This window comes from Prinia subflava, chromosome 11, assembly GCF_021018805.1.
Source record: "Prinia subflava isolate CZ2003 ecotype Zambia chromosome 11, Cam_Psub_1.2, whole genome shotgun sequence".
Taxonomy (NCBI): Eukaryota; Metazoa; Chordata; class Aves; order Passeriformes; family Cisticolidae; genus Prinia; species Prinia subflava.
Genome location: NC_086257.1, coordinates 1,719,560 through 1,746,665, shown reverse-complemented (window position 1 = coordinate 1,746,665; position 27,106 = coordinate 1,719,560). Strand labels below are relative to the sequence as shown.

General features: G+C 42.8%; 1 protein-coding gene across 1 annotated transcript in view; it reads right to left on the bottom strand.

Moving 5' to 3' along the window:
• The window catches only part of LOC134555926 (glypican-5-like), a 339,079-nt gene that overhangs the window by 244,060 nt on the left and 67,913 nt on the right, over positions 1-27,106 (bottom strand). Inside the window, exon 3 of the mRNA XM_063407996.1 lies at positions 14,308-15,002. Within this exon, the coding sequence (XP_063264066.1) occupies positions 14,308-15,002 (695 nt within the window). The remainder of the gene's footprint in view (positions 1-14,307; positions 15,003-27,106) is intronic.

The window sequence follows — 27,106 nt, the reverse complement described above, 5'->3', positions numbered from 1 at the left end:
CAGCTTCAAAAAACAAAGCAAGAGAGAGTTTGGGTTCAGGAACTTTGTGGGACATTCATCTCTGTAACACCTTCCCCAGGTGGTGGCAATGGCCGGGTGGGACAAGGCTGGAGAGGGTCAGGTGGGGAACAGAACAGGACTGGGCTCTAGCCCACAAACCCACACAGCTTTGAAGGCTATGAAATCCCAGCAAACTGTAAAATCTTTGTTTCCCCTCTGCTGGGCGAGCAGGTGTACTTCCTTGGAGAAATTTTCCGCAGAAATTTAAGAAATGTCAGGGAGAAAAAGAGTAAAAATGGAAAATAATTTGCTGTCTTATGGCCCGGCTCAAGAAAATTTAGATGCTCCAATGCAAAAGTGGTGTCATGGTTGCGGGGGGAGGTGAATTTTTCCAGGGGGATGTGGGCAGGCCAATCAGTGATCAGGTTTTGTGCTGGCACCTGGATTGGTCACTTGGAGGTTTGGACACGCCTCTGAGGACACAAGGGGTTAAAAGCAGGACTCCAGGGGGGTTCACCCTCTTTTGGGTTCTGGTTTCAGCAGAGAAACATCTCCTCTCCCCTGCCCAGTCACTAGGCTGGGTGGGGGAGGGGGCCACGTGGCCGGTCTGAAGAGAACCACGCTGCAGACTAAAGTAAGCTGGGCCCCGGGGGAAGAAGAGAAGAGACAAGCTTGAGCTGAGCTAGCCCCATCCAGGCTAGAGGGGTGGAAAACTGTAGAAGTGCCTTTTTTCCTCCCCCCTCTCCCTGAGAAAGTGCCCAGCTGAGTGGGAGTTGCTGAGCCTGGGAGTGCCTGAGCCTGCAGCCCCCTGCCGGGAGGCAGAAACTGTTAACTCTTTCTGAGGCAGAAAGAAACTTTTTTCCCAGACATTTATTCTCATGGCTAGCGGTTTCAGAAGAAAAAGAAAAACAGCCTGGGACCGAGATGGTAAAGCACGACTGGAAAGAACCTGATGGGCAGGGAATTGAAGAAGAGTGGCTTCTGAGCTGGACTTTTCTTGCATAATGTTAGCCATAGACTGAACTCAAGTCTCCTTTGAACATAAAATGCATTTTGGGGTGGATGTAGCCTAGCTCGACTTGCTGCAGTGAAGTGAACAGAGAAGAGAAGGGAGAGGGTGTGGTGGCACCCTCTGCCCACAGAAAAAAAAAGCCCTCGGCCCCAGGGGAGATCTCGGCATGCAAGCATCCTTAAAAGAGCCCTGTATGCAGCTTCAGCCTATGGACAGTGGTGAGAGCGCTGGACATAGAAAAGAGAAAGTGTCCTCTGGCAGACTTCTCCGGGCAGTGCCACGGGTGACATAGAAACACACAAAGAGTGGTCCTGCGCTTCCTGAGGAGCAGTCTGTGGTGCAGGAGAGACTCCTCTCTACCTTGCTGAATTGAAGATTGGGTTTTTTTGAGGGGTGATTGTTTGATTTAAAACCCAAGTGTTTGGTCTGTAGAGGGTAATGTGTAAAGGGTAGAAACTGGGGGAGGAGAAGAAATGTTCTGATAAGTTTTTTTTTCCGTCTCTGTGTGTGTTTAGAGTTTTCTATCTCTGTTCTTATGTAATGTAATAAAGTTTTGTTTTTCTGTTTTTAAGGTTTAAGCCTGCTCTGCTCTGTTCCTGATCACATCCCACAGTAGTTGTTAGGAAAAAAACATATATTCATGGGTGCATTAACATCTGGGCAGTGCTAACCCATGACAAGTGGTCATGAGGTCTTTGGCAGCAAACCAGTGGGGCCCAGACTTTCTTGCTGTGTCCCTAACCTTTCATGAAGCATTTTACAAACAGACAATGGACACAAGGAAAACTGGAACCACTCAGACCTTGCAGTGACAAGCTAGTACTTCAAGTCTCACTCACCCATCAGTGCACAAAGTAATGATGGACAAACACAGCTTCTTTGGAGCCTGATGTCAAAAAATGGTATTTATACTACAGAATACTGCAAAGAAGTGATGAAACATTTTTGTGGGTTCACATGCACTGGGGAGGAACATGGAAGGACTTTTTAAAGTCTATCATGTCCTATGATTGGAAATTTGGGTCACTACATGTAGTGTCAAAACAGAACCATGGACTGATTACACATTTTCATAGTTAACTATAATGAACAAGCCATTCTTTTTTACTGTCAGATCATGATAAATGCTAGTTCAGCTAATCCTCATGAAGATTAAGCTCATATCAAAATTCAGAGTCTACCAGTGGAGCAGCTCAACTTCTACAAGAAGCTGACTTCATCATTTCATCAAGGATGGAGCTGCACAACTGAGGGCATATCTCAGGCAAGCTTAGACAAGAAGTACAGATTATATGTACTTAATGATTAAAGCTTGCAGAGTAATGCATCACATACCTCACAAAAAAACCAACAAAACACAAAGTGCCTTTTTTGTAAAACCCATAGAACCAATTAAAGGGAGGGGAGCAAGAGAAACTGAAGACAGACAATACAGATGTTGAGAAGTCTTCACCAGTATTCCAGACTCTTCAAATTGGGGGGGGTCCATAATTGTTTTCCCATCTCTTTTCCATGTCTTTTGTCTCAATTTCTTACATTTCTTTCCCACTACTTTGCCTCCATATTCTTCCACATCTCCTTCTCCTGGGTTAGCCCTTTTTTTCTTTGTTCTTTCCACACAAACAAGATTCCCTCAAAACCACTGCCTGTCTCATTCTAACTATGAAAAGTGTAATTTTTCTCTCTTACCTCAAATCATTCTTTCAGTTCTTCGTATGTGCCTCTCTCCCCTTCTGCCAATGTCCAGCAGTTCCGAAACAGAAATGACAAATTCCTGTCACAAAAAGAGACTTTCCCACACGTGATGTAGAACTCCTGAGAATTTGCCTTGTTTAACTTCTTCCTGCAATGTTCTGCTCCATAAAGGATGTGTTCCTTTAGTCTGAGCTCTTTCTCCCCAAATTCCCATCTGTGTCACACTCACAAGAACAAAGGGGGCAAGCATGTAATTACAACACGGAGAGCATATTAGAAATGGGAACCAAGGGTAAACTCCATACAGCAAGCAGAGCAGTGAGTCAGAACAAACTGTCTTACGAAGTGAAGTCTAGTTAAAAGTGCTGACAAAGAAAGAAAACAGGGGACAAAGCATGGACATTTCCCATGATGAAGAGCCAATAGACCTCTCAAAGAAACATCTTTGAGTATTTCTACTCTGATCCCATCTGAGCAAACAAGGATCCTCTGTAAGGGCACAGCCATGGGCAGAAATGCCCCAATCTCCTCCTCAATCTGCCCTCAGTCCTCCTGCTGTACATCCCATGTCCTGCTGCCTCCTCCCAGTCCAGCACACCAGGGCCCTGTGCTCATCCTTCAAACTGCACTCCTGATCCCACTCCAACTACAGAGAACAAGGCACAGACTCCAATGGTGAAAGTCCAGAAATTACTGTCTTTTTTTTTCTTTCCCCTATCCTTCACTCCTTATTAATATTTTCAGTAGTAAACGCCTTCTAGGGAACTCTGCAACAACGAGGCCCACCTCTGGGAAAATGAGGATTCACGTGTAGCCATGGCTCACAAGCTCATGAGCTATGGGTCTGCAATAAAAGCAACACCATTTCATTAGTGAGGATTAAAACTGTTTGATCTCCCAGGAAACAACTACAGGGGATAGTGCAGAGCAGAGCAGGTTTGCAAAGAAACACAGATTAGAGCCACCAATAGACACTTCAGGTAAGGAGCAGAGGCTCTTACTATTGTCAAAAATAAACTTTGGAAGTTGTGTTGGTGACTGCCAATAACTCAGATGTAACACAGCTGTCAGAATGCTCAGGCCCTGTCCTGACTAGAAAAATCAGGTATTTTACAGTATCTCCAGTTAGTGACATATAAGCCAACACATGCTTATTGCACAGACAACAAAATTTGTGTATCTTTCTATATAAATGGCAAATTTTGCTCTGAGCAGACTCCCCTTAAGTTGGTCAGGGCAGACACTCTGCTTGGTCCTCTGGCTGCAGAAAGCATTTGGGGCAGCCTTAGAAAGGCCACATCTCTCTCTAGGCTTCAAATGTTGAAAAGGAAATGCAAGTATTCTCTAAATGCAGGTACAAGAAGTTCAGTAACTACCATCTACAGTATCATTTTTCCTTATATAAACTGTGCTGACTTCTCTTCTTTATAAAGTCATAGATGGACTAGAGAAAAACTCAAGGAAGGTTTTGTACAGACGGACTAGAAGTTTGTACAGATTAATAGTTTTGTATGGAAGAATAAAAAAATAAATAAAGCTTCACTACAAATAATAAATCCTAGAGAAGCACAACAAAATCACCAGGGCCTTTCACCTCATCTGCCACAAAAGGGCACATACCCCGTGAGCCACCAGGCTCCTGTTTCCAAGCTGGGCCCCAGTTTTATTCACAATTGACCATTTTAGCCCTGATCATGTGCTGATGCTGCTGCCCAGTGCCTCCCCAGCTAGGAAGCATTACAGCATTTCCTCTGTAACACCAAACGCTGGTGATGGTGACTTTTTTCTCAATTTTTCCAATTAATGTTAACCTAGCTGAATAATTACTGGGAAACAGGAGAGGGAAAGGAAAGTTTGTACTCAGCTGGATGAAATATGTTATTTTTCCTGGTGTACAAGACAGATCTTCACAAGAGGCAGCCACTCATGGGGTAGAAGGTGACAAGAGAGCCAGCTGGCTTCTCACTCTAATCTCATGGCCATCTATTGTCAGCAGGTTGAAGCCTTGAACTCAAGACAAACTGAACATTACCCCGAGGTTCCTGTAAGTCCCCTCAGTGAAGCTGTAAACGCTGAGGCCTCCTCACTCTCCATCCTCCCTTGGTCAATCCAAAGCTGCTGTCACCGTGTCTGCCAGACAGGACTGCAGCTCACGATGAGCAATGGCACATCGTGAGGCAGCACTTGTAATATCCAATATCTGACAGGTAAGAACACATTTTTATATTCACACACTGAATCCACACAATGAGCTACTCAGGAGCAAAAAACAAAAAATCAAAGGAATTCAAAGTAAAGACAGAACAACTAATACTCATCTTCAGCTGGAGACTGAGAAAAGACAATGCCCCAAGCTGTTTGTAGAAGAAGCTGCAGCACACTAAGATTGTTTGGCAGCGCAGCACCTAAAAGGTGAGCAGGGACATGAAACAAAAGACCTACAAGTTAACAGATTAGCTCCCAAAGGCCCTGTTGATGAAAACAGAACTGGAAGTTACTAGAAGAAACAGAAATAGAAGAAACAGTGCTGAAAGTTACTTTATAGTTCAATTTTTATATTCAACAACATTGAATATATATATATATATATATTCAAATGTAACACTGTTCAAGGTACACTTTGAATGGTTGGTGTTCGTTTGGGGGTTTTGGTAGTTTTTCCCCCAAAATCTAAAGTATGCTAAATGTAATATCAATGAAAAGCTTTCTTAACTATCTTTGAAATTAAATTAATCTGGGAACATTTACTGTTTTAATTGGCAAATGCTCTACTGGCAACCAAATGGTTAAAGAAAAAATAAGGGAAAAAAAGCCTTAAAAGACTCAGGAGAATTAGCTGTTGCTAAAACAATTTTATGGTCCTTTCCACTTCAGTGGAGGTAGTTTGTATGGCTGACTGGAATCTATTCAATGCTGTCAAACATCTAACACTCCCCTAGCCAGACGCCTCACAATGAATAACAAGCAGCCTCGCTGCCAATATGCTCAAGCTGCATTTTTTACCAGGGACTGGACCCCAACCCAGCAACAACTTCAACTTCATTGTTCAATGCCTTGTTAATTTATAAGACCAAAAATTAACCACAACAAACAGGAGTGCCAAAATTCCAAAGCAATGCAGCTACAAAATCCATCATATTTAACAATACAGAAAGTCAGGTTCATAAAAAGAACCTGCACATCTAATTTCTCTTTTGTAGTTTAAATTGATTTCATAATAGAAACTAACACTCAGTTTCAGCAGATGACTTCCATAATCTAGGGAGGCTTACAATAAGTGCACAGAACAAAAAAGAAGGAAGTAGAAACAATGAATAAAGTGTACACAACTCTCGTTGAAACTCTAAGCACATCATCTGTCATCCCGAGTATCATCATTTCCATAAATATTATCCCAGCCATTGATTGCCTTGCTCAGTGCTGTGCTTCAAGCAAAATCCTGGACTCTTACCATATTTACGTCCTTCATCTTTCAGCTCTAATAATGGTGAAGCGCTGACACCAGACTCATATTCCAGGGAAGATGGAGAGTGCTCAGTGACAGCCCTGGCTCTGTGAAATTACAGCTGTGCTCTCTTGGCAGGTTTATGATTATGGCTCTGACAGGCCCTGTGTTCTGGAGCTCATATCCTGCCCTGGGCACATCCTCCTCTCCTGCAGCACCCAGCTAAAGTCAAACAGGACACACACATCACCACCAAGGTATCCTTCAGCATTTTCAGCTCTGAGGGGGGAAACGAGCACCATTCCCACCATATGTGACCCAGTTATGACTCTGGGGTTTAGTTTAATTGTACTTGCTGCTAAGAGTTCCCAGGACCTAATTCTCTAGGAGCCATAAGGTGGTAATGAAAAATTCCAGAGCCTGGGTTTGTAAAACAAAGTGAAGCAAAGCAGCTGTTTTTAAGAAAAAGTGGCCATATCATGCTGATACACAGCCCTGAGAAAAACTAAACTCAAGTCCATGGTAGAACTCACGAGCTCATTCTTACTAAATAAAAAATCAGCTGCTGCACTTTTGAAGCTGAGTTGATTACCCACAGTAGAAAAGACACAGCTCTGAAGGTGTGAAGAGAAGCAGGGCTGTGAGTGTCAGTGTGTGCACAAGTGCTTGTGTTGGTCCTGACAGCACTGAACATCCCAGAGGGACCGGCTGAGCAGGTCAGGGACACTTGCTCCATCAACCATGCACTTTTAAGGATGTATTTAGAAGAAACATCAATGAAGTATTGTTGTTTTTAAGCCTAAAGAAAACAACAATCAAGTAATAAAATGTACAGTTCAGGGATTTATCACCACTGAATTATTTTACCTAAATACTGGTATTATCCATAGTATAAAGGGAATTATTTTTTAAATTCATTTTTTACAGCAGTGTTTAGGCCTCTTGCTCTGAAAGCAGGCTACTGTTCCTTGGCCTTGTCATTAACCTGCTGTCCTTACTCTCTACATCTGGCCCTACAGCATACATTAGCAAATGCAGTGGAGAAGAAACACCCAAATGATGCACAATTTCATCTGGTTTGAAGTGGCACGCATGCACATCCTCAGAAAACACTCACCTAACAGCATTTCTGGGGCCCATAAACACACACAAATACCTGACACGTTTTCCACAAACACTCTGGCAATAAGATTAGGCCACACAAGCGTATCTTAATTGTAAACAGGAAAAATAGCCACTATTATTCCCAAAACCTTAATCAGAGTAATTAACCACAAATGGTTAATCATAGATAAAGCTGGTCTCAGCTCAAAAGCAGGTAAAAAGCTACATCCATCAATTCCACTGATATCAATGCTTAACATAAGCCTTTTAGGTTACATATTTACACTAAATCTAAGATTTAGGGAATGAAAAGTAGAACTTGAATCCTGCTCCACCAGGCAGAAAAGAGCTTTTTATCTTACTACAGACTAATGACTCATGAATAGTGTGGTTAAGCACTATCAGCAAGTCAGCAGCCATGGGAGGCAAGATGGGCCTTGTGGAGGAAGCCTTTGGGGATGAAGAGACACATCCACGCAAATGCATCGTCACCTCTGCAAAAGCAGCTCAAGGCTGCACAGTTTATGTCAAATCAAACTCTTAGTACATGTTTAGTCAAACAACATGACAGCTGGATAACACCCAGCAAATATTCTCAGAACTAAAGCAATTGTAATTACGTGGGGTTTCTTTATTCCCGCTCCACTTGATAATAGATTTTTGGAAATGTGTATTTCGACTTAACCTACTCCATTTTGACATAAATACTCGATTTCAAGCAGTTCCATCGCTACAGATGAGATGATCCTTACCACCAGGAAATCAGGATACTCTGTGGTATCAAACACCTGCCTGGGAGAGGAACTGTCATTAACCAACAGGGACCAGAAAGCTCCTTGTGTCCCCTCAGGGAGCTGATCAAGGCTACAGAGCTCTAATTCTCCAGAGGACTTCTGGAACAGATGGAAATAAGGCAAATGCATTAAACAATTTAGATTATTATTTCCAGAAATACTTATACAGTACTCAAGTGTCAAAATGCTTTTAAATCAAGCAAATTGCACGTGGCAAGACTTACAAAGCTGACTGCAAGAATTAGATGCTTACACTCCATGAAATCCAGTTGATTCCAGAGATATAGCTCCACTGCTGCTTTTTAAAAATTCACCCATGACTGACCATAAGATGACAGCAGTATCTTAATGAGCATAAAGCCCAAGAGAAATAAACCAAAAATTTAATGCAGACTTATTTTTGCATGTTTTCCACCACAGTGAAAGCCATCTTCTTCCCTTTCCCACAGAAACAGATCATTACAAGGTGTGCCCTTGGGGCAGTTCCCCTGGTTTTTAAAAGCTCTCCTCCTGCCCCAGGATTCACAAAGGATTTGAACCTGATGTACACTCACATAACCCGGGTTCATGAGAACCAAATATGCAAGACTGCAAGAAGTGCTGCTAAATTAGACAGGGCTGCTTGGAGAGCTTTAACAGAAACCTCCCCACAGCTGAGGGCTCCTCCAGTTTCTGTTTTCAGAGGAGGTTTCCTGCTAAGTGCTTAGGAAAAGCAAAATGTCATTTACAATAACAGCACTTTCCCTGTCCTTTTTTACGGTTGATTTCTGCAATCTAACCACAAGGAATTGAATATACTGCTTTAACCTCTGCTAAGTACAGTTTTTATACTTATTGACAGCTGGTGTTGATCATCTGAATTGGAAAACTTGCAGGAAGAAAGCACCTGAGTTCAGCTCTGAGTGTTCTCCAAAGTCTTCAGGAGTGTTTTATGATACCATTCAATGTCATTAATCAAGTAGTTCATTACTGGCTGGCAGAAACTCTTTGTTGCTGTGAACTCACTCAGCACAAAGTTATTTTGTTCATAGTACTGCCACTTCCTTTTCAAATTTGTAAGGTTACTGTGCATCAACCTCCCGCTGCTGCAAATTTGGCACTCTTCTCTCCAAGCTTTTCGTCCCCTAAAGGTGACTATTTAACAGATCTTGGGTCTCTAATTGCTTTTTTTTGCATTCCTCTGAATTTAAGACACCTAAGTTATTTTCTGTAAGCCTTCCAGACACTGTTGAACTTCTACCAGAAAATTTATAGTAAGATTTTATATTTGTTTCCTCTGAAGGCCCCTCCCCTGTAAGCTCTGGCTCGAGGCCACTGCAGTAACACAGGCATTCCAGGATACCCCAAGTATGTTCTTCACAGGCAGATGCCCCCTTATCTTAAACTTATCCTTAAACTGAATCTAGAAAATATCTGTATAGTTTGCTTGCTCAGTGCAAAGGCCCTGTATGCTGCTTCTCAGCAGGGATCATCTGTTTTGGTTAAATGCAGCATTTAAACCCACTGATGGGAGGAGACTGATCAACCAGCCACCAAGAACAACCATCTGTCTGGATGTATTTTCTGTTTGGTCTTTTTTTTTTAACTCCCCATAACTCTAATTTGCTGTTAATTCTATGTAATTTGCCTCCCAGGTCCCAGTGACATCCCGAACTGCAAAGGGCCCCAGCAGAAGTGGCTGGACAAGCACGGAAAGCCCAAGTCCTTTGTATTTTCTTTGTCAGCAAGGACAACAGTCTTTGCTAGAAGCTTTCACCTTCTCGTGCCTTTCTTGCACTTCTGAGCCACACAAACTTTTAAGAAACAACACTCAAATGATCTGCCAAAAATAGGCATCAGAGAGTCTCTTTCATTACAGCCTGAAACCAAACCCTTTAAAATACAAGTGGTGTTTAGTGGACCTTTTCTCAAAATATTGTCCACCCTTCTCTTTGATGTCTTCCCAGCTCGTAGAAAAGCTGTCATTGATTTTGATCCAATTTTGATCACCATCACTATTTCTGTGCTTCCTGACATTCCTGCAATTCCATGCATCTTGCATCTTAAGCATCCCTCTCTTTCTGTACTTTTAATGCCTCTATCTGCTCCTCTTCCCAAAGTTTATTCTTCTATCACTTTTTTATATCACTGTTATCACATTAATTGGTGAGCTTGTCTCCAAGAAATTAACTGCCTCAAGGCACATCTTTCTTCTTTCTCCTAATGCTTAATCTCTGACCATATCTCGGTTTTATAATCCCTATCAAGCCTTTTATTAGCTTGTGCTTTTATTGCGGCTAAAATCACAAAACACAGTATGTTGGGTTTTGTTCTTGACTAACAGTTATCCATTCTGAAAGTCTCAGCTCTGTGGCTTTTTACATTCTCCTCACTTAATGCTTTTTCAGCCATTGTAACATTAGCAACAAGATAAATACTTTATGCTTATGAACTCCTTGCAGCAAGAACAGAGAGAAACACGTGCCTTCCCACATTCCAGAGATTCTGCTAACACACATCCCTTTGCATTTCCCACATGTGGGCAGGCAGGCAAAGGGATTCTGCTCTGGAATCTGTGGGACCATGAACTGGCAAAGCTGAAGGAAATCTGTGCTTGAGCAGGGCAGCAGCTGATGAGTCCTGGTCCAGCAGAAACCCATCCCACAGCTCAAGGGCACCTGGCAGAGGCAGCAGTGGGGGCAGGATGGCCAAGCCCCACCGAAGGCACAAAGTGGAGCACTCAGACCTGCAGCTGGTGGGACTGGTCACATTCCAACCATTTCTGACCCAACAGGAATCCTCCTCCCCTCTGACTCTGTTTCCAACACCCATCCCCAGACACGAGCTGCTGAAGCAGGCCTGAAGTCCCTGTTGGCCCTACACGAGCACTGGGAACACCTCACTGGGATTTGGCTCCAGTGTTTGTTACCCCACCTGCCTCAAGTGCCAGCAACCACATGCATTTCACAACTGCCTCTCCTCCTGCTCCCCTCTGTGTTTTAGTTGAGAGTGGTTTACTTTCCCTTTGAATAAAAAATAAAATTAACATCAGGAATGATTCCTAAGTACAGAGTTTGTCCAGCAATACAGTAACTGAACACGTGAAAAAGGAGACCAGCTTTAAAACACAAAGACAGAAAAAGGAATAAACAAAGAGGAACACGATAAGGAAGGGTAACCCAAGCTGGAGTGTGCAGCTGGCACCACGAGGCAGTCAGGGCTCCTAGCAGGAGGAAGGACAATTAGATTGAGCAGATGAAAGCAATGATGATGATTGCGGCTGCTGCAGACCCGGGCTGGCCTGCATTAGGTTAAGTAAGCTGGAGGCAAGCCAGCATCATTGAACAAATGGCATGGCACATTCCCCAGGAATCTGAGGAGAGATTACCAATATCTTAAAGGTGACCTTTCACACTTGCTATCCCAGCAAATCGGGCAATTCTCTTGGCTGTAATGGACGAGATCAGCAGAGGCCACTCTCCTAAAGTTATGCACGCCTCATACAAAAAGGATTTTTAGTTCTAGATTTAATATCAATTGACTGCACCTCATTTGAGCAAAGTATACTAAGTGCTTTATTGGTTTATTTCACCCCTTCCCCATTTTAAAGAAAACATAATCTAACTTTCCATTATTCATTATCATCCAGGCAGGCAACAAGAGAAAAAAAGAACCCTAATTTTTAGCCATACTGTCTATTAAAAATGTAAAATGTTTCCTAAAAGGGCAGGCGCATTAATTAAGGCTGCCTCGGGATAAATGGAGATTACTAGGAGTGCTCTGCTTTCCTGGATGAGTTTTCCATTATAATCAAATGAAACCAATTACTGCATTTGTAATGGAAACTGCACCTAAGCTGAACATTTCCACTTTTGCAGAAGCTGGAGAGTACACTGCACGAGCACAAAAAGGTCTTCAAACACTTAGGAAAGGAAAAGAGAAGGTATCTTTCCTGGGGAAAAGAAAGAATCCTGTAAGTTAAACCAACAGTAAATACACAGGGTACAAATCAAATGGCCCCAGTGTAATTGAGAATCACAGCCTGCATTCCCAGAAGCCATCTCCAGCAGGAAATCCTGAACCTGAGCATTGAACTCCTTTCCGCTTCTTCAGAGAAGAAAATACAGCTTAATTAGGCTCAATTTTCTAAGTAATGGGTATCCTCTGTAACTAATCAGGAAAATTTTAAACCAGTATCAGATGAATGCTGGTTCAAATAGTGAAACATGCTCTGTCTTCCAATATCATCTCACTCTGCACACAACTGAAAGGATTGAAGGTAACACACACTGAGGGATAATTTTTATTTTCAAACATCCGTTGCCATCCTACTGAGCAGCCCCCAGAAAATCACACAACCTTCTTCTGCACATGGAGATTCTGCCAGTGACAGAAAGCAAAGATAACTTCAGGGAAAAAAGGAGTCCATGGAATTTCAAACACAGCAGCATTTTCTGAACTTATTCCAAATGGAAGAAGGCAAATGTTTAAAGGTATTGCTAGGGAACTAAGAAGGCCTGAAATAAAATTATTGGAATAATCTTTAAAGAGAATCCTGGGTGTGAAAGACACTTTAGAGAGAATTCTACTTCCAAATCACCTAAAAGCAATACACTCATGGCGTTCATCTGTAATTATCCAATATTCACCTAAATCATGAATTTTACCCCTCAGTAAGGTAAGAAAGTGCATGTTAAATTATGGGGCTGATAAAGGCAACACAGAGTTCTGGTTTAGCATTCTGTCCATGTAATCAGCAATGAAGCTCTTCGATGATTTCAGAGGTATCCATCTATAGTAGATGAAACCAATATATAGTAACAGTGTACTTTGATTTCTGATTCCCTTTCAGACTCGAATACAAACAACTCCTGAGTGAAAATAGGGGCAGATGCAGGATCATTGTTCATGACATTTTCTAAGTTAAACATCCCTCCCTGTGACACCAACTGGACTTCAGCACCTGCAACACATGCAGGCTCCAGTGCCCACCATCAAGAACCTCCACAAATTTCTTAGAGGTTTCCATGTTTATCCTTGGATGCCAGATAAACCAGCAAGTCTGCCATTCATGAAAAGGAAAACTGAGGCAATATGAACTCAGTTTTAACGAAAACACCAAGTGAAATTCCATCAGATTCCAAGTGGTTGGGGTTTTTTTGTAATTTATGCATTATACTGACTCTAAGTATGGCCCTGTCAAGTGTTCTACAGTGAAGGGAGCTGCAGTATTAGGGACTTTGAAAGGCTGCAAACATAGAAGCACTCTTCTCCTCCAAAAAACCCTTCCTTTGTTTAGAATAGACTCTGCCACAGCTTCTTTCTGTGAACCCTCCAGACTACCTTTTCTCGTACACAATGTGGTGACCAAAGTTCTACACAGAAATTACATATTTAAATTTGTGCATTTCCATCTCTGCTGTCTCCACGAATTCCTTTACTTTCAAGACAGGCAGATCTATCTGCATTTTTTAGATTACTCTTTATACCCTACTTAATGCCACACTAGTAATGTGTAACGCTACATTTTTTTTCCACTGACAGTTGTTAACTTCATACAGATGTAATCAGCTGCATCACTAGTCATTTCAGTAATTTCTAGCCTAATCTTCAACACCTTGAGAGAACACCTGCCAGTCATATGCTGCTATTATGTGACAGTTCTACCATCCCAGTTCTTTTCCCTTAATCTATACCACTCACAAAGCTGTTTCCACTTCAAGTATATTTTTATCCTTATGTAAATGCTGCCAAGTAAGTTTGCATTTTTTCACGCTCTTTTCCCAACTTCTGAATGATAGGTGTACTTATTACAGACCTGTACTACATTCCTGATGTCTCGGTCAACACAGAAGTAAAGGGATTGTAAAATTGGGAAAGTCAATTCTTTTGCCTTTATTTACAAGCTCTCTTTTCCAGCCCCTAATACCAAATCCTGTGGGACATCCCCACATGCTACAGCTGCATGCCAGGATAACACCTGATTGATATCCAGCATCACAGAACCCAAATTTTTGTTTAGAAAACAGTGCAGACAAGGCAGAGCTCTCTGCTTTACCAGGTTCCTTCTAAAGAAACAAATCCCCCAACCCTTTTATTTCAAAGCAGACTCTACTGAACCCCACCATCATTGTCTATAAAGTCTGCATGGATTATTAAACACAGGTCTAGTTCAAGACTAAAACCTGCTGCAAACACAACACCAACTTGTGTAAATGTTTATGCACCGAACAAGGAAACTGATGAATGAGAGTAGCAAATAATTAGGGAGCACTTACGGTGGCAGAGAGCTGCGGCCCGTTCAGCTGCGCGTGCAGGATGGCCTCGTTGATGGCGTTCCAGATCCCCGACAGCGCGACCTCCAGCTCGTGGGAGGCAGCCATTTCATTCACCAGATACTCCAGCGTGGAGATGAACTCCCTCCATTGTGCATCCAGCTCGGACACGCTGGCCAGGCAGCCCCTCATGACATTGAGACAATAGCCCACACAGGGCCTGATGAGCGTCAGGCCCTGGCAGTGCGGGCAGTACTGCATCTTCACCAGGGCTCTGCTGCACTCCTTGCTCAGGGCGGCGTGCTCAGTGGTATTTATCACTTCAATGCCCAGGCTCAGGGCCTGGCTCAGCATCCTGCTGGCCCAAAGGGATTTTGACAGCTCTGTAACCAAGTTTTTAGAATAGTGTCCAAAAGGATTTATGTCTTGCCTTGTAAGCCGTAGACACTCCGTATAGTCCTCTGACAGATCTGTAATTCCTGGGTTTATTAGCCGGCTGTACACCAGAGGAAAGAGACTGTCAAAGAACCGCAGCACCGCGCTTTCCACCGTGGTCTCTGCGCCCAGAATGTAGAGAGAGATGTCTGTAAAAAGCTCCTTAACAGGCTCTGCTGCTTCTTTTGCCATAGGTCTGTAAGCTGTCTCAAACAGGGAACTTGTGCGGTTTTCAGCAAAGCGAAGCAAAGACTCAAAGGCCTCTGAAAAGGGGGCAGGGGAGAGAAAGAACTAGAGGTTAATGGCAGGCACCTGAAATCTCAGTCACAGGACTAACACTGTCCTGAACAGGAACATCAGTAGGTACATGAAATCTGCAATATGAATGCAATAATAAGTAATACAGCTTTCAGCAGAAATGGGATTAAAGGCATCTCACAGTATTGCCTGTGCATAATGAAGGCAACACGTAACACACAATTGTTTTTCTTAAAACAGATGACTCTGTTCTCACTGGCCAGACCCTGATACCCCAAGAACTCGCACAGATTCCAGGCCAGGGCTGTGTAAGATGGTTTTTAGAACTCACGCTGACTTTAGGCAGTTCAGCTGGGTACACTTCCAAAGCATCCCTCAGCTCCAATGTGAATCAACTGAACACACACAGAAGCTGAAGGGTTTGATTCAGTGTTTGAGTAGGTGGCTGAGAGGCACTTCTTGCAAAGTAGCGCTCCAAGATGAAGGAAAAGATACTGTGTGAATAAATTCTCTCCCTATTAACTTTGGCCATGTCTGGACACCAGCCAGTGGTTGGGGAGGACTTGACATCATGTCTACTATGACCCAAAACCAAAGTGAAAGAAATCAGGAAAATATTATCTCCTTTAACTACACCATTTCTGAGTGGCCTAAGAAAAAATAATATTTAAGGAGTTCCACAGTTAACACATTTCAAATGGCACATGGCAAGTATTATACACCCAAACACTGATTGGGGTGCTAGAATTCATGGACAGGGCAAGAAAGGGATCAGTTTTCCTGATTATTTTTAAAGACCCAGAAGACAGTAATGCACACCATTCTCACTGCTTTCTTTGGAAGCTCTCCAACAAAAAGCCTCTGACATAAATCATCCTTGCACTCCTCTGGGTGGCAAGCAGTTCCATTCGAGGCAGGAGACCTGTCACTCCATCCCTGCCGAGGCCTGGCCAGATAATGGGGTTTGGTGTAATCCTCCTCTCCATTCACGGGGACATGGCTGTGTGGTTCCCTGCTCTGCAGCACAGCCCAGCTCGCCGCAGATCAGCCCCACAAAGGAGCAGATCCACCACACAGCTCCACATTAGCACATACGGGCAGAGTCCTGCAGCACAGCCTGTGCCGTGCCCTCCCCCAACAGCTCCCAGGCAGCTGACTTGCCTCTTATGATAGGCATTACAATCCCTTTTACCACAAAGTGGGCTTTAACTAAACAGATAATACACCATATCTCCTTGGACATTAATCATCAGTATTTTGCACACACGCTGCAGAAAAAAATCACCTCAGCACTCGCACTGGTACTACAGCAAGTAATGCTTTGGAAGCGCTTGTAAAATCCTAGAAATTAAGAACCCAGATACACTCGAGTTGAAAAAGATGACAGTATATTCTTGGCAGAGAAACACCTTGCCAAGTTTCAGACTGAAGCAGACTTGCAGAGATGACAACAATTCTGAATCTGGATCTATCCAGATCTATCTGGATCTATCCTGGATCCAATGAAAATTGGATCCAGGATAGAAATCTTGACACAACCTGAACTGTAGTGCAGTTTGTTGTGTGTTACTGCACAATATTGAAAGGGTCTTTTGTTTGCCACATCATCTCTATGAGTTTATTTTTAAAGGAAACGAAAACATCATTTTTGTCATACTAAAAACTCCACAGAAATATTACAAAACATAAAAACAGGTGTTTTAAGTTTCCTCCCTATGCACGGTCCCTTACAGGTATTCAGCTTATCATTAATTATGGGAGCAGGGACTGTTGCCTACAATGCCATCCACCTGACACTCTTCCTTTACCTTCCACATCCATAAAGGCAGAACTGCAGACATCGCTCTCCTTACCTGAAAACTAAATTAAATTCATTTATGAATGTGCTAATGTTTTATTTTCCTGAGAAAATAAAAGCTCCAGTGAAGCATATGAGTAAAACATCCATTGAGAGCGTGCATCCCAAAAAATGAGATTCCAGCAGATTCCTGGGATATTAGGTTGCAAGCTAGAAACCAGGAAGCATTTTATTTTCAAACCTCTTAATTGTGAAAATTCTGCATTCCATTAAATAAAATTCTGTATTATTCTGAGACAAGTCTGAAATCATGATATGTAATAATGACATTTATTTTTCATTGCATAAGGGAAAAACTGTGATAGAAAATAGCTTCATTCCTCCTGCAAGAAGAGCCCTCACACCAAAAACATGGCAAAAAAGTACTGCTGATGATCACAGATGTGCTGCAAACCCCTGTAAGGCATCATGTGCTTCCTTATAACCACTGGTCGGACAGAAAATGTGACTTGTGCCTGCAGGCAGTTACATTTCAGAAGGAAATATGTAGGTCCTTTTTCATTGTTAAGGCATTAAGAGATGTTTGAGACAATCAAATTACTGTTCTTAGACCTTTAAATCAGAAATAATGGGGCTTCATGTAGTCAAATGATGTGGCAACAATGGACAGCTTGAGTTGTGGCTGTACAGGGCAGGAGCTGCTCAAGTGATTAATTATGTGCTTTTTAGTGCACTTTGTGTGGTACTTGTACAAAGTTTCTAAACCCCAAGGAAGTTTTGCCACTATCTGCAAGACCAGCTTCTCATCTATGCTGTCAAATACAGCAAACTTCAGACAGTTATGAACTCACAAAAAGCTCAATTCCAAGCCTAAAGATACACTGGGAGAATTATTTGATCATCTTTCAGTGCCTTTGTCTTCAACACAACCCTACCAGCAGTATGGAACAGATTGCAAATATCTCAATTCTGAGCAGAAATAAGCCTTAACTGAAATAATCCAACATTAGATGAAGACATCAAATTAGGAGGGTTTTTTGCCATCCACTTGTATTAAAACAAATAGGAAGGTGGAGAGCAAGGTTTGTTCCCATGGTGCTGAGAAGTCCCTTTTTGATTTAAGACCACAGGAAAAGTGAAACAACTGTGAGTTTTGAATTTTGAATTCCCACACTGGTGACTACTTAACGAAAGTCAGGCAGGATCACCTTGAATTTTGTTCAAACCATTCATCATGTGCTGACCAAACGCTTGAGTCCAGCACTGGTGTGCCTGGACACTCCACACAGCTGATCAAACACTGCTCACCCCTGGGACCTCCTGGCTGACCTGCTGGGGTTGTGGGATGAGCTGCTGGACACAAGCCCAGCTCTGACAGGGTGCCACGCAGCTAAACCTGCCCATGCTGGGCTCAGCCTGCTCCCCAGCCCTCACACGCACTAAAAGTGGATTATGCTCAGTCTGACACACACACAGATGCAAAAACATTGCATTGCACAGCATTGGTGCTCGTTCATCCCGGGAATGGCACAGCTTGGTTTGGAGCAAGAGCTCCCTTCTGACAGAAACACATCCACCCTGACGCAGAGGACACTGCCCTTCTCAGCAGCTACACCTCAAATTCCTGATGCAATGAGAACCACAGATTTACCTCCCTGCAGCTTTTGCACTGTAACACTGCTAACTTCTTCAGTGGAATTTAATCCTGATTTAAATCCACTGCATGTCATAAAATGCTGCAAGAACTGAAGTGTTTCTGCTGAAGAAAAGAGCTACAGAGAGAAACAGATGTAGGAGGAATGTGTCAATCTGCTCAGTGCTGGTGTACCAGCATTTTCCAAATATCTCCTCTATTTTTCCACCCCCTGGGGTCTATTTGGGGAAAACCAGGTAGATATTAAGTTTCTCATCTCACATAAACACCGCACTCACCAACCTGCACGACCTCCCTTCAGCAGGAATAGCTGCTTGAGGTTTTTAACTGCTGTCACCTCTATTTCAGTCTAACCAAGTGCAACAGCTCTCCAAGTCTGTGCCCAGGTCATCACCTCTTCTCCTGCAGCTTTATCCTCCAGACAAGAACCAAAGATGCAGAAGTACCAGACATCAATTTGCAACTCTTCTGCCACAGAAATCTTTGTGGGTGTGTTTATTTTGTCAGGCTCTGAGTCAAACAGCAACACAAGCTCGAGGAAAGACAAGAGCAGAGGCTTCAGTGAAGTGCCCAGAGCTGGTGTCAGAGCCTGCACTCAGGGCTGCCTTCATCCCATGAGCCCTGCATTTCCTACAGCACATGGAAGGCAGCAGATGTGGTCTCAGGGAACACACACAGATAGGAGTTTTCCAACAAAATCTGGACTGACGTATGATAGCCATGCTCAGAGCAGGTTCATTGGCTTTCCTCACTCCTGCAAGACCTTCAGAAGCTATTGAGATCCTTATTCTGTAAGCAGATGTGAGGTTCACATGGAGAGCATTAGGCAAGGTTAAGCAACCTCCAACTTGCTGGATTATGATTTAACCCAAACCTACACTCATTTTTCTCCAGAGATCCAACACAGGAATATTAGCATGGAAACAATTTCACCAAAACAAAGACAACCTGAACACCAGATGCCTCTTCTTATAGAGGATTATTTCTGCCCCAGAGTAGCTGAGGCTCAGATATTAATGCCTGAACTCCCTTGTCCTCAAAAACCAGAGCTCTCACTGCAAACCCTGACATGCCTGTGTGAAAAGTTACTGCCACTGCCACCAGACTTCTGTGTGCCACTCTGGGCTGGCACCTTGCCCACAGAACTGACCAGGTGAGACCATGCTGCTAATGCAGAGCTCTCCCAGGAATCAGTGGCTCCTTGCACTCTGCAGTAACTGACTGCCTACTGGAATTCCATTTTAAAAATCCTCAAATTCCTTAAAAAATAAAAAAAAAAGGAAACCATTATATTATAAACATTACAAAAATATTTAACAATGCTCAAACCCCAAAACTATATATACAGAATCCATACAAAAATAACATCTGTGTGCATTTTAGATTTTGACTGTAATCATGAAACAAGAATGACAAATTTAAGTAGCTCCATTATTGGTTTGGTCTCTCAGGACCACACTAATATTTGGCTCCTTTCCTTTCAACATCTTGTATTTATTACAGAGTTACAGAATGAATGAAAGCTACAGTTAGTTGAACAATGGCTTCCTTTTCATGCTTTCGCGTCCATTAAGATTTCTGCATCTTTACAGTTTGCCAAAATAAAGGACAACATATTAATATTTTGCAGCAGTAGAATTTAAGTACAAACTGTTTGCAGTGTGCTACAGGGAGAGCAATGCACAAAGCAGAAAAATCACACTCAGACATACTCTGCATGGCACACAAATAATAAAATTTATCGCTCTGCTTTTTGGGTATACAATGATCTCTAAACATGTTTAAAAGAATATGAACAAAGAGTGCTTAAAAACCATCATTAAACAAGATGAACAAGTGGTTGGGTTTGGTTTTTTTTAGATTACTTTAGAAAAGGATGTAAGTGCAAAGGGAATTGTATCATATTTGCAAAGACAGAACTCAAAATCCATTCATTCATTCATTCAACTGCTTTTGTAAACAACTTCATGTAACTTTCAGTTTAATTTCAATTCTGTGACATTTTGCTAGGAGCAAAATTTCCAAGCATTCAAAGTTTCCTTCTTATCTTCCTTATTTATCCTCCTGCAGAACACAGGGCCAAAACTCTCTATTAATACCCTATTTTTCCCATGTGCCTTCCTGGTTTTAGAATGGCAGTCTTCCTTTACATAAACACAGTTGCTCTTGATGAAGCTGATGAAATAACATGTTAATAAACATGTCTAAGGAGAGAATGATGTCTACCACATCCTGATTGACACATGTCCAATTCTTGCAGGAAACACAGCGACCTTGCTCCAAAACCATTTTGGGCCATTTCTGGAAGTGCTCAGAATCTGGGCCGAGCAGAAAGAAGCACTTCTTACTTCCTACTCATCTCCTGTAGCTGCTTTTAACAAGGCAGGGCCAAAACGGTCTCAGAAGAAAATAAATAAAGTCAGTTTTGGCAAGAAGGGAGGAAAGGAAGTTTGAATTTACTCACCTTGACAGTTTTTAGAGTTCATCAGTCCTTCAAAATATAGACCAGATGGGGAAAAAAGCAGCTTCCCATTACTGTGCATGGGGCAAGGTCTTTATTTAACAGTCTCCCCATGAGCCTGTCTACATTGACAACATCAGATAAACACCCTGTCATGTACCTGTTGATAGAAACTTCAGCCCAAGCTGGAAAGAAGGCTGTGCCTCCTCTGTTCACACCCAACAGCTATGGACACTGCTCATTAATCAGAAATCAATGAGCAGAATTATTTACAGGCTGCTATTACCTCCCTTAATCCACTGCTTGATTCCAAGTGTAATTCAATACTGGTTTTCACTTTAAAAAACTTACAAAAAATTGTAGGGGCTTTAAAAAGTTCTAGAAGTGAGACTTTGGGAGCATAAGAACACTTTCCTTCCTGGCCTTTACTGCAGTGCTGGGAGCTGGAACGGTGGTTAGCCCCAGGAAAACCCATTTCCAAATGTGCTGCTGGAAGACTGACATCCAAGAGCACCAACAGGAAACACAACATTGAAGGACCATCTTGGTCAGGAAAAGTTTGGGATGAAGGGATGTCTTGGGATGAAGATTGGTCTCGCTTCTTTTATATGCACAAGTCCTTTCTGGCAGCCTTGGCACAGCTTTGCAATTATATAGGAAATACCCACTCCCCTCAGACTGCTTCCCCAGCCAGCAAACCCACACCCTTTGCTCCATAACACAGTCCTCCAGGACACTTTCTTCTTTTACTATTTCTTCTTCTACTTTTTTGTAAGTTTAAGCAGTTTATTATACATTCTTATACAGGGAGAAGGGAAGTGAATATGTAGCTCATGTTGGTGACACTGATGTCCACTAACTTTGGGTTATTATGGTATTTGATGCTATTGAGAACAGAAACAACACCGGGTTTAAAACAGGCTGACTGCTACAGAGGTTGGTGAGGCAAAGGGAAAACAGGCAGTAGATGCACAAAGCCAGGAGATGCCTTAATAACAACAGAACGGGCCAGCAATGAACACCATCATTTGTTCTGCTCTGGTCAGTTTGCCATGAAATCACAAATAATGGTTTCTCTAGACTGTGCTGGGGAACGTATCCAAATTGCTGGAAGTGGAAACCAGGGTGAAAATATCCTTCAGACTTAACGGCCTTGGCTTCATAATTTCTTCATCATTCACACACCAGCAAAGCTTAAGAAGTTACAAACTGCATAACTATTGGCCAAAAACAGACTAGAGACAGCTCTACACTCTGCTGCCCCAAACCAAAACTGCCCTTTGAAAAGAAAACACTACATGGAAGAGTTTCTAGAAAATAATTAAGTTGTTATGTTTCACAGCATCAGCTACAGTTTGCTGGCTTGACTTCGACTGTTCACTACATACTTCACCTTCAGACATTTTTGTGACTACAGTGAATGAGCTGGTAATTAAATTTAGCTGTTTATTATTTCTGTATACTCGATTTCAGTACAGTTGTACGTTATTTTATACACTGTGATTATAGGGTAAAATGACTTTTTTTCAAGTGAGCCGTCTCAAGTCAAACTGAGTCAGCTGGCTGGCAGAAAGCTGGAGACCAGATGTGGAATTAACCTTTCATGACACTGCTGGCCTTCTGCTGACAGACAAATAAAGCAAGGAGTTCTCTGGGAGTATTTGTGCAGTAGCAGGCTGATGGACACCTAGCAGCACCATGGAAAGATGATCCAGAGGAGCAGTAAAGCCCTGAGGAGAATGGCTGGATGTGGCACAAAGCTGTGGCTATCGCTCTGATTCCTCTCTCATTAAAACAGAACTTCGAAGGATGATTCATAAAATTCTTATCTGCCAAGTTCAAACCTGTGAGCTGTTACTTAATAATACCAATTCACAGTTTTAACAGGATTTGCATCAAGATAACTCCAGACAGAACTACGGGTGTGCTTCAGGAACATCACCTGTGCCCTTTATTGGCTTTCCAAGGACAAGGAACTTATAAAGAACACTTCTCACAATCTCTGAGGGGAAACCCACAAGCAGTTGTATATGTGTAGGTAGCCAGCTCATCACACAGCTGTAACCATCTGAAGTTATTTGGAGGTTCAACAGAGCAGAAACAGTTATCCCATTTATGTCATCAGTCATGGACAGTGATGACTGGAAGCCACAGCTACAGCGAGTAGCACAAAATTCCCAGGATGGACTCCAGCACAAAGCACTTGCAAAATAGCTCTGAATGACAACTCTGTAACCATCACTGCTTCTTTCAAGGCAGACTCACAGGACCAGTCTACATTGTTTAAATTAGGACTGATCTAATTAGTCTAATGAACAAAGTTTTTGCCACACAAAAAAAGCATCCAGTTTTATTTTTCCAGGCCAAACCCCTGTGCACTGTTGCAAAGATGCACCATCAGCTGAGAAGACATTTTTCCTTATAAAATAAAGTCTTCTGGTAAAAAGAAATCGCTTGAACAGTATTTTCTTAGAAATGAACCATGGATCATCACTTCAGGGATGAGGTAAATCCCTGGTGTCTTTGTAAGTAAGCATCTTGCTGTGGGGTGGGTTTGGAATTTTTACAAATTTTAGCATTGGTATAAAAACATAGCCCTAAAAAGTACTCTGGCCTAACAATGCAAGCCTTGCATGACAGGATGAATACTGGCTCTGAAAAATGGCCTGTTCTCAGTTTGGACTCTTTGGAGCAGATACCTGTGATTCCTTTGAATGAGCAGAACCTCCAGCACCAAAGGCCTACACATTTTTTATTCCTATTTTCAACACACAGTGGTTTATTCAGCTGTAACTCAAAGCTGATGGGGTTGTTACCCAAGCACCCAGTGAAGGGTGGAGCTCCAGGTACCATCAGGGCATGTGTGATTCCGGGGTGAGCTGGGGGATGACACCGCTCCTGGGGACAACACACGTCACCCAAAAATGGCACTGTCACTGGGAGGTGGTGCAAAACCTCACCCCATTCTTCCTGGGGTTCCACAGCCATTATTTTTCCACATGTTAAGCAGTTTTTCGGAGCTGAGAATCACTGCACTCCACATGACAGCACAGGGGTAGCTGATAAGTGAAAATGCTGCCCTTATTGAAATCTCTAGAATTACGACTTCCAGGTGATCTCTTCCCACAGACTGCTGGACAGAACAAAAGGTCTCCCTTGTCCTTGGACTTGCCAAGCTACTGGTATCAGAAGGACCTTTGGAATGCACTGTTTATTGTAACAGTGTCGTTTCCAGAACCTAACCAGACCTGTGGGAGAATCTCTGCACGCTCATGGCTGCTGTGTGGGCTGGCTGGGGTGCTTGAGCAGCACATCCTTTGTCGTGGCACTCCAAAGGCTCTGGGCCTTCATGGAGCAAAAAATCCTCTGAACTGGAACCTGTGCCTGGGTAAGAGTGAGGACAACATTTAAACGATAGCATGTGTAAGACATACACACACAAATATCCAGGAGCAAGTAAGTGGACTGTGACCAGAAAATTCAAAATGCAGCTGTAGACACAGTTCATGTACAAGTAAAATGTGGCTGTGTCAAGACACTGCTGGTTGATTTGCTGGCTTACATTGCCTCAGGAGAGGGACCACTCAAATAAAAACTAGGCAAAAAAAGGCCAGAAACTGCTTCTGCAGTCTTCCCACAATTGAAAACCGTAGAGGAAGTAAAAGCTGTGCCAACTGTGCCCCATGCCAGGTACTAATACCAGGGAGAGCAGATGCCACGGCTGGAGAAAGAGAGAGCATTTAGTGCTGGTGGTCTCTTGGAGCTCAGACACAGGACAGGGACACACTGGGCTTGGCCAGGGAGCCAGCCAGGCCTGCCAGAAGAACTGCAGACAGACTGCTCTCTGTTGTGATGCCTTAGCATTTTAGCTTGTGTAATTTTCATATATTTGTAATCCTGCAGTTCTCTACTGTATAACTCTAAACTACATATAGCGTGTTAGCTACTGTCTTCAAATTTTAGTCAGACAAAACAATTCCTCTCCAGGCCAGGGAATCAAGGGCACCTCACTGACTCAGACCCCAAGAAATGTAAACAAAATTGAGTTGAGGGGAGCAAACCTGAGGTAAATGACTTCATTCCCTGAAGCTGTAATTGGAAGATGAACCCCCAACATGCAAATGGACCAAATGTATAAAAGTGTGAAAACCCCTGACCCATTGTCCATTTTTGGGTGCAGCCCCTGGGTGGGCTATGTCTGCTCTAAATGTACCTGAAGGCCCTTCAATAAATATAACTGCTTTTTATTCCCTTGATTTTGTCTGGCCTCTGTTTTTTAGGTAATCTCAAAAGACATCAGTTGCTTGACTTGCATAGTCAAGCAACTGTGATCCCTGAGGCACCAAGCACTGGGATTTACCTGTGGAGAAGTATAAAATACAAAACCTATCGTTAAAATCCAGAGGTGATCAGGGTACCCAGGACACCCTAAATTTTATCTCTGGAACACTGCTGCACTGCAGGTTCACGTTTGCTGCAGAAACACACTTCAGAGTTGCCAGTAACTTTGACACATGAAGAAACGGAGAAATTTATTTGTATATATCTGATGTATTAAATACTATTGAGAAAGGAAAGTACAAAACAGCATAAGACTTGCAGTAGTTAAGAAGAAAGAATCAAAAATGTATCTTATGAGTTAATCAGGAGAAAGCAAGAAGATGCAGAAGACTATTCATTCTTCTAGGAATCTTTTCATTAACAGAAAAGCAACAAGATAGGGGTCTCTAGAGAGAGTTTTCTCGACCCTCTGATTAAGGAGTTCAACTGGCAGTAGGAAAACTAATATGTTTGTTTCAGAAGGTCATGAACTATTTCATGATTTCCAGCTGAATTAGTTAGGTGGTCCATTAAGATCTATTTCTAAAAATCTAAGGAAAAAATAGCTACAAGAGACAGGATTAGTTTAACAAAGATGAAATATGGGGGCACATGGCTTATTTTCCATGTTTTTGTTTAGGTACTAACACAGAGATGCAAGAAGTCATATGCAAGTTCTGTTAAAGAGTAAGGTCATAAATAAGACTAAAGAAGTTTTTAAAATGTGGATGAAACCTGTATTTATCAACAACTTGTGAGCTCTCTGTGTGGCAGGGAGCCCGGGATGCTGCGGCCCGTGGGAGCAGCCCCAGTGCCAGCTGGCCCGAGCGCCACGCTCCGTGTGTGGCACAGCCCTCAGCTGCCACGGCAGCACCGGGGCTCACACAGAGCCACCAGGCTGGAACAGACCTGCAACATCATCCAGTCCAACCCACGTCCTAACGTCAGAGTCCAGGGCATTCCTCTGGCTGCCCTGAGGGGTCTGGGACCCTGGCACAGAGCCCACAACGACACTGTCTTTTGATCGCTGCCCATGGAAAAAAATTACCAACATTGCACGAAGAATTGCAAACCACAAGAGCGTGAAATAAACAGTAGTTTAGTTTGTCACAGGGTGAAAATGTAGAATTTAGGATTTTTAGAAAGCAGGTTGGGAAGCCAAGATGGAGGAATCAGGGTGTTGTCCTATTCTTTTTCCTCTTCAGACTCAATCTTCTGCTGTGACAGGGCACACAAGATTGGCTTAGGTAACACTTTCGTGTTTAGAATAGGTATGAATTGATTGGTATAGAATTGTAAATAAAAAATACGTTGTAGAAGGTGGTTGGGTCAGAGAACTAGTAAAAAAAGTTCTGGGATCTCCTGACCTGGGGAAGTCAGCCTTTGCTCACCTCTGCAGAAGGACTCTTTGCAGGCAGAGAGAGAACAGAGAGATGAAGAAGAATAAACAACCTTGGAAACCTGAGCCTGCTGACTTTGTCCTTCTTTTCTGGTTCAGGCACAGGGCTTCAGGAAGAAAACCTCAGAACTCACATATCTCAGGGAAGATCCACCCTGAGTCTCTAACACCTCAGCTAAACCATAGCACTGAGTGCCACATCCAGGCTTTTTTTAAACACACCCAGGGATGGTGACTCCACCACCTCCCTAGGCAGACCACTCCAGTACTTTATCACTCTTTCAGTAAAACCTTTCTCCTGACATCCAACCTAAATTTCCCCTAAATTTCCGTCAGTTGTTGCTTGGAAAAAAAGGCCTGGCCACAACCACCTTTCACACAGCTGTACAGAGTGATAAGGTCACCTCTGAGTCTCCTTTTCTCCAGGCTAAACAACCCCAGCTCCCTCAGCCATGCACACCATGGTGTACTTCCTGT